The sequence below is a fragment of the Acomys minous genome (genome assembly GCF_964271855.1).
Source record: "Acomys minous genome assembly, chromosome: 5".
Taxonomy (NCBI): domain Eukaryota; kingdom Metazoa; phylum Chordata; class Mammalia; order Rodentia; family Muridae; genus Acomys; species Acomys minous.
In genome coordinates this window covers 79,270,630-79,293,299 of record NC_140494.1, presented here as the reverse complement: position 1 = coordinate 79,293,299, position 22,670 = coordinate 79,270,630, and the positions used below count along the sequence as shown (strand labels likewise).

The 22,670-nt window shown below is 41.5% G+C and overlaps 1 protein-coding gene across 5 annotated transcripts in view; it reads left to right on the top strand.

Annotated features, from left to right (window-relative positions):
- The window catches only part of FAT3 (FAT atypical cadherin 3), a 603,907-nt gene that overhangs the window by 120,118 nt on the left and 461,119 nt on the right, over window positions 1-22,670 (top strand). For all 5 annotated transcript variants that reach the window (XM_084783571.1, XM_084783568.1, XM_084783572.1 and 2 more), the window contains exon 2: window positions 1,621-4,926. In XM_084783571.1, coding sequence (XP_084639697.1) covers window positions 1,638-4,926 — 3,289 coding nt within the window. In that variant the 5' untranslated portion in view covers window positions 1,621-1,637. The remainder of the gene's footprint in view (window positions 1-1,620; window positions 4,927-22,670) is intronic.

The window sequence follows — 22,670 nt, the reverse complement described above, 5'->3', positions numbered from 1 at the left end:
GCCACATCTACCTGGCAACATTGGTCAGGCCACTGGCTGAACGAAATAGGCTAGCTTATGTAGCTGTCCACTTTCCAGTATGCTATCAGGTAAAACTGTTACCCATTTTTCCAGGATTAAATGCAGTATGGTGGGAGACTAGAGAGATGGCTCAGCAGTTAAGAGTATTCACTCTTCTTCCAGATGACCTACCTCCATCAGGCAGCTCACAACTATCTGCAACTCTAATTCCAGGGAATTGGCTACCTGTGCTCATGTGCACATACCCACAGACAGACACACACACATACACATAATGAAAAATAATAAACTCAGTGGTTTTTTTAATGTGGCACAGTGAGATGAGCAGCTTGCCACCAGCAGGGTCATCCAAGTCTCTATTTCTGCACTTCCTGTAGGCAACTGGAAGGATCTTGACAGTGCTACTTGGTGTAATAACTCATATTTAGAGATTCTGAAAACACCAAAGCAACAATATAACCTGATTTAGCTGCTCCTTGTTAAATGGACATTTCCCACCCAGTATTTGACAGGTTTTACTGGTAAAATATAACAGTGTTTCTGTCTTTTAATCTAGATGGTCATAAAACTATAGAGACTGACAAAATTGTGTAGTCCTTGATGGAAGTAGCTGGAGGTAACTTTTGTAGGTCCTTACATACTTTCAGGAAAGTACTATCACCCTCCTTGTGTGATGTGTAGACACTGGGGTGTGTGGTTTATGTTATGCAGACCCTTCAGGGACTGTCACCTGTGCTTAGTTACACTAAACATTGTTCCCTGCCAAGACATTGACCTGTCCTCTCATTTTGATCAGTTTTAAAGTGAGCACAATAGAAGACAGCAGCACTTCCAAGCAGATCCTTACCAGACTGTAATTGTGGAAAAGCAATTAAGTAACCATTGGTGAGCAACAATTAATGAAAGTGGGAAATGAAGTGATGTCTCCACACCCCACATTATTAGCTGTTTCAAAGCTAAAGCTGCAATTGTCCCTGTTGATATTTAAATAGAATACACTCAGATGCAGCCTGGCCACCTTTTCTTACCTTAGCTCTTCATCTTTATGCATCTGAAAGCATCTGTTCCCATCATGTTAGTGACTACACTGTGCTTAAAGAATGTACTCTAAATTATTTAATTTTCTATTGATAGTCCTTTAGTATCTTTTGAGTGTTTCTTCTTAAATTTTGAACTGTGCAGTAATAAAGATATATACATGTATATATATTTTTTTCTTAGAATAATTATGTAAAAGGCTACTATAGGTTAAAGTTAAATGCATTTAAGTTCTCCAATTATCCATTTCTAAGTTGACCTCTAACATATAATAAATTTGGTGCCCCAAACCAATCTCAGCAGTAGCGGAAAAGTGTCACTTAAGGAAGTTCAATCAAGATAAGGTTAAATTCTAATGACTTTGAATTTTTTATTATCCAGTAGCAGTGAATGTTTTAATTTTTGAATTGATGCTTTAGTGAACAGATTTCTTGTTTTGTCTTTTTTTTTTTTTAACAATAAAGCCTTCTGAAAGCACTTTTTTCATAGCAATTCTTTTGTGTCTCTTTCCCTTACTCTATGCTAAATTCATCTGTATCTTCTCTCTGTGTTTCCTTCCAGGATGGACTTTTGATGTGATGGGTGTGACTATGGGACACTGTGTGGGCACAAGGCCTTCTTCCTGCCTCATCCTCCTGCTCCTGAAGCTCTTGGCCACTGTCTCCCAGGGACTGCCAGGAATGGGAACCCTGGGCTTTCACTTCACACATCCCATCTATAATGCTACAGTGTATGAGAACTCAGCAGCGAGGACCTATGTCAACAGCCAGAGCAGAATGGGCATCACCCTGGTAGACCTGTCCTGGGATATCAAGTACAGAATAGTGTCTGGAGACGAGGAAGGGTTTTTTAAGGCTGAGGAGGTCATCATTGCAGATTTCTGCTTTCTCAGGATAAGAACTAAAGGTGGCAATTCTGCCATATTGAACAGGGAAATCCAAGATAATTATTTATTAATCATAAAAGGCTCAGTCAGAGGAGAAGATTTGGAGGCATGGACCAAAGTGAATATCCAGGTTTTAGACATGAATGACCTGAGGCCTCTGTTTTCACCCACCACTTACTCAGTCACCATTGCAGAAAGCACACCGCTCAGGACTAGTGTTGCCCAGGTGACAGCCACAGATGCAGATATTGGTTCCAATGGAGAGTTCTACTACTACTTTAAAAACAAGGTTGATCTTTTTTCAGTTCACCCCACAAGTGGCGTCATCTCTTTAAGTGGACGGTTAAATTATGATGAGAAGAACAGATATGATCTAGAAATCCTAGCCGTTGACCGGGGGATGAAACTCTATGGCAACAACGGAGTAAGCAGCACGGCCAAGCTCTACGTTCACATTGAACGCATAAACGAACATGCTCCGGTTATCCATGTGGTCACTCACACCCCTTTCTCATTGGACAAGGAGCCAACATATGCAGTAGTGACAGTTGATGATTTGGATGAGGGAGCCAATGGAGAGATTGAATCTGTTGCCATTGTGGATGGAGATCCTCTGGATCAGTTCTTTCTGGCTAAAGAAGGAAAGTGGATGAATGAGTATAAAGTCAAGGAGAGAAGGCAGGTGAACTGGGAAAGCATCTCCTATGGCTACAACCTCACTATTCAAGCAAAAGACAAAGGGTCCCCTCAGAAGTCTTCAGAATTAAAGACAGTCCACATTGCCAATCCCAGGAGAGACAGCCTCCCCGTCAAGTTTGAAAAAGATGTGTATGAAGTCAGTATAAGTGAGTTTTCTCCTCCTGGTGTCATGGTGGCCATAGTCAAGGTAAATCCTGAGCCTCTGGATGTGGAATACAAACTATCTCCTGGGAAAGATGCAGAGTACTTCAAAATTAATCCCCGGTCAGGTCTGATTGTCACAGCACAGCCCCTGAATACAGTGAAGAAGGAGGTTTATAAGCTGGAGGTAACAGACAAGGAAGGAGACGCAAAGGCCCAAGTCACCATTGGGATTGAGGATGCCAATGACCACACCCCAGAATTCCAGCAGACGCTGTATGAGACTTTTGTGAATGAGAGCGTTCCAGTTGGGACAGATATTCTGACCGTGTCTGCCTCTGATAAGGATAAAGGGGAAAACGGCTACATCACCTACAGCATTGCCAGCCTGAACCTTTTACCATTTGCCATTAACCAGTTCACAGGTGTGATCAGCACAACAGAAGAGTTAGATTTTGAGTCCTCCCCAGAGACATACAGGTTTGTTGTGAGAGCCTCGGACTGGGGCTCACCGTACCGCCACGAAAGCGAGGTGAATGTGACCATCCGGGTAGGAAATGTCAATGACAACAGCCCTCTCTTTGAAAAAGTGGCTTGCCAGGGAGTTATTTCATATGACTTTCCTGTTGGGGGCCACATCACCGCCGTCTCTGCCATTGATATTGATGAGCTCGAGCTAGTTAAGTATAAAATCATTTCTGGAAATGAACTTGGCTTTTTTTATCTAAACCCAGACTCTGGTGTTTTACAGCTTAAGAAGCCCCTGATGAATTCTGGTATTAAAAATGGTAATTTTGCCCTCCAAATCACAGCTACAGATGGGGAGAATTTTGCAGACCCTATGGCCATTAACATCTCGGTCCTCCACGGCAAAGTGTCTTCAAAGAGCTTCAGCTGCAGAGAAACTCGCGTGGCTCAGAAATTGGCGGAGAAACTACTCATTAAAGCCAAAGCTAATGGGAAACTGAATCTGGAAGACGGATTTCTTGACTTTTATTCCATTAATAGGCAAGGACCGCACTTTGACAAGTCTTTCCCCTCAGATGTGGCTGTGCGGGAGGACATGCCGGTTGGAACTAACATCCTGAAGATTAAAGCGTACGATGCTGACTCTGGCTTCAACGGGAAGGTGCTGTTCACAATATCAGATGGAAATACAGACAGCTGCTTCAATATCGATATGGAGACCGGACAACTTAAAGTCCTCATGCCCATGGACCGAGAACATACGGACCTCTACCTCCTCAACATAACCATATATGACCTTGGAAAGCCCCAGAAATCGTCATGGCGATTGCTGACCATCAATGTAGAGGACGCTAATGACAACAGCCCAGTGTTTCTTCAGGACAGCTACTCGGTCAGCATTCTTGAAAGTTCAAGTATTGGCACTGAGATTATTCAAGTGGAAGCAAGAGACAAAGACCTGGGTTCTAATGGTGAGGTAATCTACTCGGTCTTGACAGACACACAGCAGTTTACCATCAATAGCTCAACTGGAATTGTTTATGTAGCCGACCAATTGGACCGAGAATCCAAAGCCAACTATTCTTTGAAAATAGAAGCCAGGGACAAAGCAGAAAGTGGCCAGCAGCTGTTTTCTGTCGTCACTCTGAAGATCTTTCTGGATGATGTCAACGACTGCTCCCCAGCTTTTATCCCCAGCAGCTACAGTGTGAAGGTCCTCGAAGATCTCCCCGTTGGTACAGTCATTGCTTGGCTTGAGACTCAGGATCCTGACCTTGGATTGGGGGGCCAGGTTCGTTACTCTTTGGTCAATGATTACAATGGGAGATTTGAAATAGACAAAGCAAGTGGCGCCATCCGCTTGAGCAAAGAGCTAGACTATGAGAAACAGCAATTCTACAACCTCACAGTCAGGGCCAAAGACAAAGGGCGGCCTGTCTCTCTGTCATCGGTCTCTTTCGTTGAGGTAGAGGTGGTAGACGTCAACGAAAACCTCTACACACCCTATTTCCCAGACTTCGCTGTCGTTGGATCTGTAAAAGAAAATTCACGGATTGGAACAAGTGTGCTGCAGGTGACTGCCCATGATGAGGACTCTGGGAGGGATGGAGAGATCCAGTACTCCATCAGAGATGGCAGTGGTCTTGGGAGGTTCAACATAGACGATGAGAGTGGTAAGTTTGATGTTTTCTGCTGAATGTGTGCTTCCACTTACATTATTGGAGAAGGGCTAAGAACCAGGGCACAGGGCAGATGGAGAGGGTTTCTATTTGAGGAGACACAATGTCGAGCATGAGCGCTGTCTCGGAATGGCTTGCTTTCAAAGTAGATCAGTTTACACAGGGATAGTCACAGTGCCCAGGGAGTGTCCTATCTGTGTTGTGTTTTACGTCTGTTCAGAGGTTATCTTCTAAGAAGCTTTACATCATTGTTGCCCCTGGTGATTGTATTCCTGACCCTAGCCAAATGAATGGTTCTGATACAGTAATTGCACTTGAGTCGGCTTTAAATTAGAAGTATGAAATTGATTTTCAAATGCATCTTATATATGAGTCTTTCCCTTTACAGGAAAGCTTTGCTGTAGGGAATTGTTGCCTGGTCTTTCATGTTGAACAACTATATCCAGCCATTGAAAAGTGGGCTTTCATACCCTGTGTGGCCCATCAACACATGGGCATGGACTTGAAAAGCATTTGTATAAAAGAACAGTCATGTCATGAATTATATTGATAAAAACTTGATTTTAAGGCATTTTTAATGTTCATACCTTACTTTTATGCCTTTCTTCTTTTATTGAAAATAGACTTTTTAATCTAATATATCTTGATTATGTTATCCTTTCCTTCCACTCATCCAGTTCCCCCCGCCCCCCGCCACCTCCCCTCCCATATGGATTTACTCCCAATCTGTCTCTCTTTAAAAAATAAACAGGCTTCTAAGGAATAATAATAAAATAAAATAAGGTAAAGCAAAAGCAAACCTATCAGAATAGGACAAAAATAAGCAAACAGAAGGAAAAGAACCCAAGAAAAGACAGATACAAGAAACAGGTACAGACATAGAGACTCACTCATTCACCCACCCAGAAACCCCATAAAAACACAGTAGAGAAACCATAATACATATGAAAAAAAACCTGCAGGATAGAAAAATAAATAAATAAATAAATATTAAAATAAAATAAGATTAAACAGAAACAAAGAAGTAAAGAAAAAGCCCTGACATCACATTATGAGACAAAGAACTTCAAAAGATTCCATTGAGTTATTGTTCTATCGGCATAAGAGAAATTAATTGGGGCTGGAGAGATGGCTCAGCAATTAAGAGCAACATTTGCTCTTCCAAAGGACCCAGGTTCAATTCCCAACACCCACATGGCAACTCACAACTATATAACTCCAGTTCCAGGGAATATGACACCCTAACACATACAAACAGGCAGAAAGCAATGTACATAAAATAAGAAAAGATATATAAGTCATAAAAAATAGTTTCCCCAATGAGACTCCCCTGAAGAAAACTAAATTATCATATATAAGTGGTTATGAATTATAGCTAGTTTCTGGGTTAGGCATGATGAGATATGTTCACTTCTCCTTTCAGCTCTGGCACCCCATCTGCTTTAGACACTTGCAGCCCCTGTGCATGCTGCCTCAGTCTCTGTGAGTTCATATATGCATTGGTCATGGTCTGCAAGGCCTTGTCTCCTTGGTGTTCCCCATCCCCTCTGCCTGCTTTGTTCTTTCCACCTCTGCGTCTAATGGCTTCCCTGAGACCCGAGGGGAGGGATTTGATGAAGACATCCCATTTAGGGCTGAGTGTCCTAGGGTCTCCTGCTCTCTGTATATTGTCTAACTGTGGGTCTCTGTATTTGTTCCCGTCTGCGGTAGGAGAAAGCCTCTCTGAAGATGGCTGAGCAAGGGACTGATATATGAGTGTAGCAGAATGGCATTAGGAGTCATTTTAGTTCTGTGTTGCTTTATGAGAAAAGTTGTATTTGGTTTTTACCCTATGTCCCTGGGCTACCTATTCTCTCAGTCTTGGTCACCCAAGCATGATTGGATACGGGCCTCATCTCACAGATTGGGCCTTAAGTCAAAGTAGACATTGGTTGGATATGCCCTAATAAACTTTGTGCCACCATTGCACTAGCATTGCTTACAGGCAGGACTGCTTTGTAGAACAAACAGTTTGTGCCTGGGTTGGTCTTTACAACTCTCCCTTTGTCATGTGCAGAGTACCTTGTGGTGCCAAAACCATGAGTGTGTAGGAGTGAAGATTCCGTGAGCTCCAGGTCAATGTCTCCATGGTCAGTGAGTTGTATAAGTGTGTTCAGCGATAGGGCCTTGCCATCAGTTTGTGAAGAGCAACTTATAGACGTAGCACCAGCCTGGTTGTTTGGGGGTTCCTTATGGGACCCCTTTAGCCAACAACTCAGCTAGATGTAACCCAACTCTAGTACTGGAGGCTTCATTTGGTGATAAGAGATATCTAGTCAGGGCTCTTTCTCCCAACACAGACACATACACAGAAACACACAGACACACACACATGAAAGCTTCTACTGTATTATATTTCCATATTACCCCTAAGACCCTTACTCTTTATTTGGTCTCTGTGGCTCTGTAGGTTATAATTTGGTTATCATTGGCTTAATAGCTAATATCCACTTATAAAGTGAATTCATAATGTTTTTTTTTTTTTAGTCTGGGTTGACTGACTCAGGTTTAATTTTTTCCCCTAGTCTCAGCCATTTAACTGATAATTTCATGATTTTATTTTTTAATAGCTAAGTAATATTTTATTATATAAATATAATACATTTTCTTTATCTATTCATAAGCCAAAGTACATCTGGTTTGTTTCTAATTTCTGGCTGTTATGAATAGAGCAGCAATGAACATGCTGATCAAGAATTTCTCCAGTAGGATGAAGCACCTTTTGAGTTTATGCCCAAGAGTGGTCTAGCTGCATCTGGAGGTAGATGAATTCCCATCTTCCTCAGAAACCACCACACTGATTTTCACAGTAGCTATACAACTCTACCCTCCCATCAGCAGCGGATGAGTCACACCAAATTGTTGTCAGCATGATCTGTCTGTCACTTATTTTATTAATCTTTGCCATTCTGACAGGTGTAAGATGAAATGTTAAAGTACTTTTGATTTGCATTTCCCTGATGTCTAAGTATGTTGAACACTTACGTGTTTCTCAGCCATTTGAGTTTTTGCTTTTGAGAATTCTCTGTTTAGACCTGTACCTATTTTTTAATTGGGTTATTTATTTTCTTGATATCTAGCTCTTTGAGTTCTTTATATATTCTGGATAGTATCCCTTTATCTGATGTGTAGTTGGCAAAAATCTTTTCCCATTCTGTAGGTACCACTTTGTCTGAATGATGATATTCTTTGCCATCCAGAACCTTCTCAGTTTCATTAGTGCCTGTGCTGGTGGTCTTCTGTTCAGAAAGTCCTTTTCTGTGTCAGTGAGTTCAAGGCTATTCCCTACTTTCTTTCCTATCAGATTCGGTATATCTAGGTTTGTGTTGTAGTCTTTGATGTGTTTTATGCAGGATGCTACATATGGTTCTATTTGAATTCTTTGACATGTATTCATCTAGTTAGACCAGCATCATTTACTGAATATGCCATATTTTTTCCATTGTATATTTCTGGTTTCTTTTTCAAAAATCAAGTGTCCATAGGTATGTGGATTTATGTCTGAGTCTTCAATTTGTTACCATTGATTGATGTGTTTCTCTTTGTATGAATAGCATGCTAATTTTATTACTATAGCTGTGTAGTATAATTTGAGGTTAGGGATGATAATACCTCCATCAGTTATTTTATTATTCAGTATTTTTAAAGCTATCCTGTGTTTTTTGTATAACACATTATTTATAATAATTGACCCCATTGGTGTTTTAAAATATGGAGCAAATTTGACAAACATTTCATTTCCAAAATCAATTCACTTACTTTCTATCATAGATACCAGCATAATTTTTAAAATATGTGTTATGGTTATCATTTGTACAAATCTATATGTGCCTGTACACGTGTGTGTATATGTGTGCCTGTACATGTGTGTGAATGTTTGCATGTTCCTTTCCATGTGCAAGTGCATACGTACATGTGTGCATGCATCTGTGTGTATCTTCAGTTGTTATCACCACACATTTTTCTAGTTTTAGTAGATTGTAAAAATCACAGAAGAGGAAAATCTAGCTTCTCTATTTTTCTGTCAATTGCCATACTAGTGTGTTGTGCTTTCAGAGCAAATTTATGTATATTAACTAATTTTCTACAATAATCATAGAATTGCTTGCTCCATATCTTATCCAGCCTAGGCTGCTATGAAAGCCACCTACCACCCTGGGTGGCTTTAATGGACATTCATTTCTCATAGTTGTGCATTCTGTAAGCCCGAGATCAGTGTGCCCACACGGTGAAAAGGAGGCCTTCTTCTGGACTTGTAGACTGCCATCTTCTTGCTATGTCCTCAAAGAGGGGGCTTTACTTTCCTCCTGCAATGAGCACTTTTAGCCTTATTACTCAGGTGGATGTCAATAGGAGGTGTTACAAATTACTTGAATCAAAGCTACCGTAAGTTGTCTAGCTAGGAAGCTACAACTCGGCCTTGATTCAAAAAGGCGGGGAAGAAGTTTGTCAAGACTGGACTACACTTTGCTCATATGTTGTATAGGTTATTGTTGTTAACTTGGGTCTTTAATTTAGAAAATTACTCCAAACATTCCTCATCCTTGTTGTTGAAAACTCCCCACCAACCAACAAAACAAACAAATAAAAACATTTCAATGGCTCATAGCTGTTCAATTATATTCTGAGCTTGGTAAAAATTTTTTTTTTCATTTATAAAGATCTTTGTCAATTGTGTTGTAACACTACTTGATGAATTAAAAATGTATTTGATGTGAACGTTAACTTCTTTGAGTCAAAGCTTCCTGAATTGTGAAGGTCACATTTATGCTAAATGAAGAAGCAAGGCAGTCCATGGACCTGCATCTCCTGACACTGCACATGGATTGTGCTGGCTGGCTGTGTAACTGAGATTGAATTTTTAATGAAGAGTAGAATTCATGTAGAACAGTCTGTGTCATATCCTTTCCTTGAATCTCACTGGCCCTAGGTTTCAGGATATAAGCCCAGGAGCCCCTGTATGCTGTGTGCACCTGTGCCAGCTTAGAGGTTTGATGGGTTTTCACCAAAGAAACCATCACTACCCAACCCTAAGGCTCACATGATTCTTTTTTGTTGTTGTTGTTGTTGTTGTTTGTTGTTGTTTGTTTGTTTTTTGAGACAGGGTTTCTCTGTGTAGCCTTGGCTGTCCTGGACTCGCTTTGTAGACCAGGCTGGCCTCGAACTCACAGCGATCCGCCTGCCTCTGCCTCCCGAGTGCTGGGATTAAAGGCGTGCGCCACCATGCCTGGCTCTCACATGACTCTTGAAAAATCCATTGACACTTTGCCTTGAAGGGTTGAAAAGCATTAGCAGAACTAAGGCTGAGTGAGTGATCTCTGGGTCTGGCAGAAAGTCCTGAGGCTCAGGACCAAGCTTTGCTGTGCCTACCTCCTTGACCCGAAGGCAGACATGACTTCTACATGTTTAGGTTTTTTTCTTTTAAGAATTCTAAATCGGCTGCCAAAGGTTGCTCAGTGCCTTGTACTCCTTACCAAGTTTCAGATTTGGAGCAAGAATCCTGGGGATTTATTCACAGTGCACGATCCCTGGCAAGGTCCCAGAATGTAAGTGGGTAGCTCGCGGCAAGCTGAGAAAATTCGTGTCAGTCTCTAAGTATTCTTGCTACACAGGCTTTGCAAATACTACCCTAGACCTTAGCTCCCAAGAAAGGTGCTGGCAGAGTCTATTCCTGTCCCTGCCAAGGTCTTTTTTTTTCCCTCATCCATTTGAGTGGAAGATGTTTTAGTTCAGGTGCTTGGTATATTTCTTTTCTAATCAAATTTTACAATCCAAATAAACCTTTTATTATTCCGTGGGGACAATCTTTTTCTGAATGTCTTTCTTAAGGCTCCTAAACCTATTTGTGCTTCAGTAATTATGGGTGCTTCTGCCTTATGAAAGGGAGACGTTGCGGGTAGTTGATGCCTTTCCTAGATTTATGTTCTTGACTTTTTTTGGTGCTTAGCGTACAAAACCACACCTTTCAATTCTTTACCATGCATAAGGCATTTATTAAATGTTTAATAATATTCACAGTAGCCAGATTAACTCTCCTCATGGTACATTGAGTCTGCTCACAATTTAAATCACTAGTGTGTAAGATGCAATTTAATCAGTTTTTCCTTCACAAAGAATGAATTCTTGCTCCTTGGCACATCAGTAATACATATTCTTGACTACTCAGAGGTATAAAGTGGTCTAGAAAGAGGACCATGCATGTTTTACACTGTGACTTTCTACTAGATTATTTTGTAAACTATAAACTACAACACAGATTTCCCTAATTGTTTCCTTGAGGTTAATTGGTGAAATATTTAATTAAGACAGATGATTTCCAGTTTGGGACTTTAATCAGGGGTAATTGGGAGGGTATTATATTATCCATTATTAGCATTTAGTTTTTCCACTCACAGAGACTCTATTAAGGACCAGGACAAGGACAGTTGGTTTTAGGATACTATCTCTTATCATCACAATACTCAACAAGGTAGTTTCAGAGGCCTTTCCAGTCAGGGTCATGTGTCCCACGACTAGCAGGTCAGATATCTGAACTCCACTGGAACAGATTATAAATTTTACACCATTTTCCCTCCTGCCCCAAACAGGCCATTATCTGCAGCCCCTGTGTCTTCTTCACAAAAACGGACTCCCAAAGTCTCCTCACAGAACCTGCTCACGTTCTCACAGTCAACACATTCCAAGGGTAACCTCAGCACCGACTTGGGGCAGAGGGCAGCAGTCTGAAGGTGTCTGAAAGTCAGCATCCACCTAGAATGACGCCTTAGAATCTAATAGCCAGAGAGGCCAGTGCGAACAGGTCGGTGCCTCAGAAAACAAGGCATGAGGTCCCCACCTTTGTGAATGGGATTAAAAACTTCAGGACAGTAGCATGAGTGCCCTTCCTTCCCCTTATATCATGTGAGGGTTCAGATGAAGAAACCGTCTATGAGGATTGGCAACTCAGCAGAAAGTGGGTCTATTTGCCACTTGATTGTAGACTTGCTAGTTCCTAGACCTGTAAGCAGTATTTTTGTGTCTGTCTATAAACTACCCAGGGTAAGGTGCTTAGTTATAGAAGTACAAGTGGATGACAGCGCCTTTACTAAGGGAGAGAGGGCAAATGAATCATCACTGAACGATACCACTATGAGGCAGTGATGTGAACAGCCACTGCTGTCTCTCTAAATGGGAACCACTGGGCACACACTACTGATGTAAAGAGAAGCAGCTGTAAGGTGTGGTCCTCCCAGAGTGGTGGCCTTTCCAAAATGGCCCCGAGCAGCAATGCTAAGCTTCACTGAGCTCCATTTGTTTATGTGCCACTGCCATATACGTGATCATACCCGAAGTCCCGTGAATCAGAATTCATTGCCTCTCGGTTTCACACATCTGATGCTGGAGAGGAAGGTAACATACACAGTGCACTCATCTTGACCTTTTCTTGTATTGAGTCTCCAGCAAGCATTTCTCCAACTTGTCTGGACATAGAATGCCTTATTTATCTCACTTCTTATTTTTCATTTTTTAAAGAATCTGTAGAAGCTAGAAAAGTAATATAAGCCTGGATTTAACTATATGCTCCAAAGAAGGGTCTATGACATATTAAATACTGGAAAAGTTATTGCTTTTTTGAACAATGTATTCCAACAATCAATACGTAGAACTCCATAGCTTTATAGCTTTGCTCAAATGTATGTGAGTTCTCTCCCGTTTGGTTCTTCAGATCTACTTTGTCCTCTGTCCTGCTGTGTGTCCAGGAGACTATTGACCTGTTTGTGCTTATGTTCTCTGACATAAGTGAAGGCTGAAGAGGAGAAGGGTGGGGTCAGGGTATTTTCTCCTTTTGACTCTTTTCACACTGGGTGCTGTTACATCCCTTGAGCTTGTCAGCCTGGTATTAACTAGTTCTAGAATGTAAACTACTGATGCTCCTTAGCCTCCACCCCTGCCTTTGTTCATAGTGTATCAAGTGAACGATTCTTCCTCAGCTTAGCAGTGTGCGCTGCCTGCCTTCTCCCAGAACTTGAACTGGTAAAATATTCTTCTTAGGTAAACGCCTTTTAAAATAGATTTAGGGTTCGAGGTATTTGGAGGGCTGTTTCCTAGCAAGTCTTATTAAATGTGGTTTCTATAACTCTGCTATGATGTGTGGGAGCCCCCAGAGAAGCAGTAGAGGTGATGGTTATCTCTTTTATTGGGATCAAAGTAAAGCAGATCTTTATCTTGCCGTATAATTCCTGCCCTGTCTCACTGCTGCTACAAACAGGCACCGTTTGCTTTGCTACAGACCCAGTCCCACCAGCTGCAAGAGAAGGAGGGTCAGTGGGCAGTAGAGCAAGATGAATGTTTTGGTTATCATGCTGTGCTTTGGTCCTCAGCAAAGATACAGGTTCATCTCACCTGATGGCCAAGGAAACACTAAAGACATGAGACAAGCAGCATATATTTTGTTCCATTGAAAAAGAGAGGCCAATATGCAGATATAAGTGAGTATATACCATTTGAGTCTTTCTGCTTCTGGGTTAACTCACTCATTATGATCATTTCTAGCTCAATCCATTTGTCCACAAATTTCGGGAATTCCTTGTTTTTAATAGCTGAATAGTATTCCATAGTGTATATGTACCACAGTTTCTTTATCCATTCTTCTATTGAGGGACACTTCGGCTGTTTCCATGTTCTGGCTATTATGAATAAGGCTGCTATGAACATGGTTGAGCAAATTTTCTTGCTGTGTGCTGGAGCATCTTCTGGGTATATTCCAAGGAGTGGAATAGCTGGGTCTTGAGGAAGCCCTATTCCCAGTTTTCTGAAATAGCACCAGATAGATTTCCAAAGTGGTTGTACTAGTTTGCATTCCCACCAGCAATGAAGGAGTGTTCCTCTCTCCCCACATCCTCGCCAGCATGTGGTGTCCCTTGAATTTTTTATCTTAGCCATTCTGATGGGTGTAAGATGGAATCTCAGCGTTGTTTTGATTTGCATTTCCCTGATGATTAAGGAGGTTGAGCATTTCTTTAAGTGTTTCTCAGCCATTTGATATTCCTCTGTTGAGAATTCTCTGTTTAGTTCCATGCCCCATTTCTCAATTGGGTTATTTGGTTTGGTGGTATTTAATTTCTTGAGTTCTTTATATATTTTGGATATTAGACCTTTGTCAGATGTGAGGTTGGTGAAGATCTTTTCCCAGTCTGTATATACTCACTTATATCTGCATATTAGCCCAAGGGGCGTGTCCCACGAAAGCCTTCACTTACCAGGAAACTGAGACAGAGGAGAGGACATTCTAGTGGGATTCTAGATGAGAGAATCATGGGAGAAAGGCAAAGTAGAAGGACCCAGAGGGTCCTAGAAGCCTACAAGTAGAACATTATGATAGGCAGATTTGGGCACAGGGGTCCCCGCTCCAACTAATGCACCAGCCAAGGACAATACAGGCGGTAAACCTTAAACCCCTACCCAGATCTAGCCAATGGACGGAACACTCTCCACAGTAGAGTGGAGAGTGGGATATTACTTTCTCACATACTCTGGTGCCTCACCTTTGACCATGTCCCCTGGAGGGGGAGACCTGATGGCACTCAGAGGAAGGACAGCAGGTTACCAAGAGGAGACTTGATACCCTATGAACATATAGAGGGGGAGGTAATCCCCCTCAGGAACAGTCATAGGGGAGGGGAGTAAGGGGAAAATGGGAGGGAGGGAAGAATGGGAGGATACAAGGGAGGGGATAACCATTGAGATGTAACAAGAATAAATTAATAAAAAAAGAAAAAAGAAAAAGAAAAAGAGAGGCCAGTGATAGGTTTAGAATGATTCTCCTGCTGTCTCTGATAACCAGATAATCCAAATGGTGAATGCAAACCAAGAAAGCGAAATTTTGTATTGCTAGAAAAAAAAAACTGAAGAGCCTGTTGTGATAAAAAAAAACAAACAAACACAAACAAACAAAAAACCCATGAACCAAAACCAGTAGCATTTTTAACTCACTACATTGCGCTATAAGTTTCTGTTCCCTTTTATTCAAATGCACTGGAAACAATATTTCTCTTCTGGTCATTTGCTGATTTTTCTACCTTTCTTCAAACTTGCTGGTGACTCCGTTTTGAAAAGCTGGAGGATGAAGGCACTCATTATTTGGAGTCTTGATGTAACTCATGACAACTTTGGACTGAACAGCATTCCTTATTTTCCATCTTCTTCATAAGTGACATCTTAAATGGAGTTCATCTAACATTTAAAAAAAAAAAGGCTCAATTCTGGCCCAGCCTTGTCCTGCACTTCCCTTGGGATCAGAACAAGCAAAGGAGAGGAATGGAGTTATGATTGAGTGACAGAAGAACCTTTTCTTAGCTCTGGGTTTTCTAACCATAATGATTTGAGAGAAAAAAAATGCTGCTTCCCAGAGGTATTCTGAACACTCTACAACATTCTGATGAACTTAGAAGTTGTCCTGTAAGCCAGGCAGGGCAGACGATGAGATGCTTCAGCAAATGATAGATAGTGAGTTTCTATCACAGTTTTCAGCAGGTGCTTTCCTCTTGACCTTTTTTTTTTTTTTAAGCTGTTGGCTGAAGGCAATTTAGGTTTAATAGAGGGCCATCAGTTTATGTCTATATTGTGTATCAATCTTGGACTGTTATTATCCCCCTAAAACCAGTAAACGATGGAAGCAATGACAACCATAAAAAGCAATCCAAACAGGGTGGCAGACTGACCACCCGAGGCTTGTGCGGTCTTTTCTCTTTGTGGTCTTCCTTTTACATTTAAAAATGGACATTGGCAGTAGTGAAAGGGCACATGATAACACAGGCCTGTACACGTTTGTGTATCCATGGCTGTGCAGAAGGTCACAGTGGGATGGAGTTAGTGTCCTCCATGACTTTGGATAGCTTGCATCAGTTTTCTAACCAGGTCAGTTTTGGGAAGCATTTTGCATGTACCTTGAAGGATATTTTCATTTATCATTTACAGTTGGACAAATTATAGAGTTTGATAAATATTTATGTGAGGCCACTACACTCACAGTCTTTCACTGAAATGGAAATGAAAATCGTCTGCAGGCTGTCTTTTCAACTTGCCAGTGTTTTATGAAAGCACATCTTACCAAGAAGGACGCTGCAAAGAGTTGTGGGTAGGAGCCAGTTCGATTCATGTTACAGTCTGCACACTGCTATGCAAGTTATTGGATATAATAGGGCTCTCCAAATATTCTCATTGGATGCTGTAGGATTTAATAGTTCCTGAGGGCCATTCTTTGTGACTTATTCACAGATCATCATTCGCATATCATAGTTAATATTTTAGTTCCTTTAAAAGAGCAACATGCTAGTGAACATGATAGCCAGTAAAATATATTAAGTATGAAACATACTAACCTAACACATAGAATCTGAGATAATTAAGATACAAGAATTTAAATACATACACATTAAAAGATAGTTTGCCAAGAGCATAAAGACATAGTGGTTTACCTCTGAGATCTATAAAATGTCTTTCTAGCCCTCCACTTCTCTCTTTCCGAATTCTAATACTCACCATTCACCTATTCTCCGTTGTTACACAGCTTTGCAGAGGAGAATGTATAATGGGTTAAGTCATTTTAGTACAAACAGAGAAATGTACAACACTAAACTATGTCATGTACAAGAACCATAAACATCTGGCAGCCACTGTTCGTGTGGCCTTAACCTCACCTTCAGGTTGTGAGATGATTTCCACACACTCTGAGGTAAGACTGTCTGAAGGGCACCTGGAACACTGAAGTGAGTTAGTGATGAGATGAAGGTCTTATGAGGAAGAAATGCCAACCCCAGAAATGAACCCAGATTTCTCAGGGCCAAAGACCCGCATTGGAGTGGCTGCTGTGCTTCTGTGAGGAGAGAACAAGTTATGACAGAAAAAAAAATGTATTATTTTTTGCAGTAAGGAAGGAAATTATAGTTCTGTAAACTGGCATGGGCATAAATTCCACAGACATCATTTAAACCCACAGAAATAACATGATACTTTGCTGATCAAATCCTAACATTTGCCTACATTTTTAGCTGCATCTTTGGTTTGCTTACCTCTCTGTAGTATAGCAATTTGTAGGAACTGCTGTAGAAAGCATGGAAATAACATTTACTTATCTTCCGCGGTGGATGGCTGAAATCTGTTTTTTATTATTGAGACTTTAAGATGTATTTTTTTCCAGACTTACTTGTTATTGGTAATTTAATGTAAACTTTCAACCTTGCTATCAGATTTTGGAAGAATTTCCATCAAACTTTTTTTCTCGTGCACGGCCACAAATGTTCTTGCCATCGTTTTTACACAGGGCTGGACTCCGTATATCAGGAAGGACCCTATAGCATATCTCTTTATACGAATCTGATTATTTAAAGAAAATAGGCCACAGTGTGTGCATGGTATTGGTGCTTTGTTACGCAGGAGAAAGCATTCACTCATCCATCCTCTTGCTCCAGGTTGGTTTGTATGTCCTTTGATTTCGGAATCTTCCTCAGAGGAATTTCTGAACCTTTTCCTTTTGAAACCTAGAATTCCTGTAGGTGCTTTACTTTACAGATGAAAATTAAACGCACAGGATCTGGAGGGAAAAGAGAAGGACACTAAACAATCATCAGTGAAGCTAGCACATGGGGATCAGGAGAGACAGCTCAGTTGGTGAATGTTTCCTGCACAGAACAAAACCTGAGTTTGGATTCCCAGCACCCACATAAAAGCTAAGCATGGCTGGAGAGGGAGCTGTAATCTCAATCCTGGGGGTTGGAAATAGAAGGATCCCTAAGGCTCACTATCCAGCTAATCAACACCAGCTACGGAGAAAGACCTTGTCTCAAATAATAAAACAGAGGTCAGCGGAGAGACAGTACAGAAGGCGAAAGCAGTTGCTGTTCAACTGTGTGAACTGCAGTCTGGATCCTAGCATTCCAGTGCCTATAATGCCAGCATCAAGGGATCCGATGCCATCTTCCATCCTCTACAGTTACCTACAGACATGTAATGATGATGTACTCACACAGACACACAAAAACACACACATGCTAAAATAACTCTTAAAACAGTAAGTATAAGATGGAGAATTACTGAAGAAAACATTAACATCAACCCATGGTATTTACATGCACTCTACCCATGTACACACACACACACACACACACACACACACACACACACACACACACACCATAAGCATGCAGACACACATACATGTATGTATATATTGTGCGTATGTACAAAACTCACAGTTCTGCCTCACTTGGGTGTGTGCTGGGATGTGGTTGGTGTGTTCTGTCGAATCACTTAGATAGTACAGCTACAGATGTTTGTAGATGCTAATCTTAGCTCAGAATTCTAAACTCTGTAGGCACAAAGAATATAATCACAGTTTAGCTATTTTAGGACTTCATGATTTGGTGGGCTACCCTGTAGAAGCAGGGTGTAAGCAAATACTGCTATTAGGAGCCTCTCATGTCACCCTCAAAACAAATTTTCTCTAAACTATAGGAAATTTACACTTTACCCATACTCTGTTTATGTTAGTTTGCACAAAATTCCAATAAGATCAATTTCCACACACATAATGCTATAGCATTTAAGAACCTGCAAAGCAGAAATTCTTCTTGAAGTAGGGTTGTGAACTACAATAAAAAGTCATCTCTCAGCTAGGCAGCAGGAGAGATGCGTAAGCCAGTCCCACCTCCAGGAAAACCTGTTGTTAGACACAACTGTCTTCCATGTCTCTCACATGTGAAAACCAGCTTGCCTTTAAATTTCTCGTCAGAGTCTTCCTCTATTGTGATGGAGCTGCAGTTCGGGCCAGACAGGTCCAACAGCAGAGTCTGAGAGCCTAATCAGGTCGCTTTAGTCACTTTCTGGACTAACCACCCCTAACATGCTCTATGGGTTTAAGCCAGAAGGAGTTCATCACTTCACTACCACACAGTGAGACAGCAATCACTGTCCTAAGAGACAGTGCCCAGGTTCCCTATAAAACAGAGCAGGGAGAGGCCACAGTGCCTCATGTGTCTGAAGGGCCAATCCTAGAGGAGCACAGGTGAGAAAAATTGTAAGCCAGACCAGATAGAAAGGAGACCAAGTACATCCTGGCATGTGACTAAACTGATCTCCCACCACCACACTATTTCTTAGTCGCCTGTGTGTCTCCAGGAGGCAGCAGGGAACCCTAGGATTAGCACCAATTTAGCTTGGAACTAGAAGAAAAGCGAGCAGAAGTTGGCTTTGCTGTCTCCTCCTCACCTCAGCCTAGAACTCAGTGATAACAACATGGCAACTGTGCTCTTGGCTGTCTTTATAATCAGGAGGTACTTTTGATGGCTGCGGCTATCATTCTCAACTGAGTCCATCGCCAAGAGCCTCTAGTGAGGCTCTAAATAAACTTTGCTTCCATCCTGGTGTGGTGTGGTGGTACACATCTCTAATCCCAGCACTCAGGGAGGAAGAGGCACGGGGATTGCTGTGAGTTCGAGGCCAGCCTGGTCTACAAAGCAAGTCTGGGACAGCCAAGGCTACACAGAGAAACCCTTTTTTCAGAAATAAAACAAAAACAAAAAACCTTTGTTTCCTACTAGAGTTGGTGCCAGTGTGTACATTCCATATTTATACTGTGTGGTTTTGGGTAGCTACCCTGTGTGTGTGTGTGTGTGTGTGTGTGTGTGTGTGTGTGTGTGTGTGTGTGTGTGTGTGTGTGTTTGTCTTGTGCATCAGTGTGAATGTGTATGGATGGAGGCAGTCAATATAGGATGTCTTCCTCTCCAGCTCTCCGCCATGCTTTTGGGGAGGGGACTCTTTTGTTGAGTTTGTTGGCTAGCTAAACTGGATGGCCAGTGGTACTGAATGTCTGCCTGTCTCTAGTGCTGGGAATACAGAGGCACACCACCATGACAGCTTTTCTTGATTTCTAACACGGAGGGGACCTGAACTCAAGTCCTCCAGCTGGAGCAAGCAGCAGTTACCTACTGAGCCACTTCCCCAGTCTGCTTTGATGGTATTCCACCACTTGCTGTCTTGTTCTGTTGCTTCCTAACCTAAGAAATATGAAGACCGTTTTGAAAAATCACACATATTCAGCTTTCAGTTGCCAAGACTTCTAAAGCCATTAACACATGCAAATCCTTCTTAAAGTTTTTATTTCCCCAGTTATTGTACTGTGATGAGATAAATCACTATGGCTTTAAGACACCAACGTTAAAACGCTAACCATATTGTTGTTATAAAATATTAGAGCATGATGGAAAACACAACACATGCATTTGTGGCTGTAGTGTGGCTGTAGGCATTGCATGCTGGGAGACTGGGCCCTCTGCACACCACCTCCTCAGGGCTGAATGAAAGGGCAGACCGTTGAAATTTCTCTGCTGGAATTCACTTGCAGGGGGCCACTTGCTTTGGGGGGGCGTCAGAGAAGAAAGACTTCTGTGGCCTTTTGAGAGCATCTCGCCCCCTTTTGTATTTAGGCTGGTGGTTATTTCTATTGTCAGTTCTGGTTCCTGGTAGACAAAGGCACCTGGAAAGCCCCCTGAGTGCTAAGGAGATGGTGTGCTCTTGGCTTTCTATGCAGTAATCATCTTGGGGAATTAGGATAGGACTCTTGCTGGACAGGCAGAGTTTGCCAACCAGCCATTTCATTCCAGAACATTCCCTTATGAAGGGGAATGTTGCCCAGTTCATCCGTGGGGTTCTCAATACTGATGCTGGAAGCTTCTGTCTTGCTGTGCGTCGCCTTCTAACTTAATGACGACTGAGGCTGTGGGCCTTTGTTCTTCCTGGATTAAAGTTGGAGCCATTCACCTTAGATAGCGGTTTCATTTGCACGGTTGCTTATTGGTATGGTTTTCTGTCTTCCTAGTGTTTCTATGCTGCTGTTATTTGACAAGTCTTGAATAGACATATGGGCCCCAAATAATTATACTGAAAAAATGCAGAAAATATGGAGCAAGAGACTATTGGATTTCCATAAGTAAGCAAATATATTTTAAGAACTCACTGGTGAAAATTGCTTTTTATTTAATGAGTCATTTTTATTGGAAGGTAATGATTATGTCCAGGCCATAAATACAGTATAAATTCTCTTTGGAGGACATTAAAAAGATGACTCTCAATTGCAAGCAGCTTTTTAAAGAGTGTAAGAATACCGAGGTATGAAATTTGAAACCTGAGGATTCTGTACACGTAGGATCATGAAGAAGTGAATGAGGCAGCACCGGCTTGTTCATGGGAGCAGATGTTTACAGCATGGGCCAACCTTCCCAGAAGCATATGTAGTGATGCCAGGGCTATGGCTTTCAAAGGTCTGATTTCATGTCATAAGGACTGAATGAGTTACCCATTCCTCTTTCCATTTTATACATAGGCAAATAGAGGTCCAGGGAAGTTCAGAGCCTTGCCCAAATGCTCTGTGATGGCCTGGAGATCTTTGTGAATCCCAGGAATGCATATAAACATCCCAGTTAGCAGTCTGAGTAGGAGGGAGTTCTGGTAACAATGACCAGAACAAGAATCTTGTTTGTGGCTAAAGGTACTGTCATTTGTTTGCTTGTGTTTGTTTGTTTGTTTGTTTGTTACTTTTTGGTTTCGTCTGTTTGTTTTGGACACGGTCTTATGTAGGCAGTTAGCCTTAAACTTCTGACCTTCCTGCTTGCTCCTCTGGAATGCCATGACTTCAGGGCCACACCACCACATACAGTTCTAAATGTCCTATTTTTATACTAGATAATGTTTGAAAAGTCACACTGATTTAGGAAACAAAAATTGTTGCCAGGTCAGGAAATAATACCCAGATTTCTGTCATTTACTCTGTTCATGTTAAAATTCTGGCTTATTTTAAAATAAAATGCATTCTTACATGAAGATGATGATGATGATGATGATGATGATGATGATGATGATAATAATAATAATAATAATAATAATAATAATAACAACCACAACAACAATACAAGCATGGCTCTTGCTCAGCCAGCCAACTTGCAGGTGAGAGGGCTTTTCCAATTGGTATTTACACTATCAAGATTCCAGATTCTGCTGTCCATCAGCTATATTGGTCACTTCCCTTTCTTAGGGTGCTGCTCACACCCCAGCTGTAAACATAGAACCTATCTCAAACTGACGACTCTCCTCGTAGTTCAGGATCACTGTCTGTTTGACTTAATTCCACTTGACTGTAAATCCAATGGACTTGGGATTTCTACCTGGTGACCCACTATGCATAGCTCATTCAACACTTTTCCTTGTAGGTATTTGTGGAAGAAGACTAAGAAGAGCCCCATGCATAGGCAAGCGCACCTAAGAGCGTTGGTACAGTTGTTTCCAACAGTTGAGTAACATGCTGGAGCCGTGCTGTGTGCACATGAGGTCCAAATCCTGCGTGGAGATTCTGGCCTGCTTCTTTTGTTCTTTTGCGGTTAAAAGCTCTGAATAATGCATATGTCCATGGAAAATAATCGAAACGCTGAGGGTCTTTGAAAACCTGGACTGCAAACACTGGGTTTTCTCATATTTTTTTCTAGCCATTTAAGATTCTGAGAACCGAGATGATTACAGGTTAGGTTTAGAGAAATCAAACTGAAAATTATTGACTGTTGGATAACTTTCACTGTGATCCATTGCCCCCCAACAGAGAATTTCATCTTATACCTCTCTCTCTCTCTCTCTCTCTCTCTCTCTCTCTCTCTCTCTCTCTCTCTTTCTCTCTC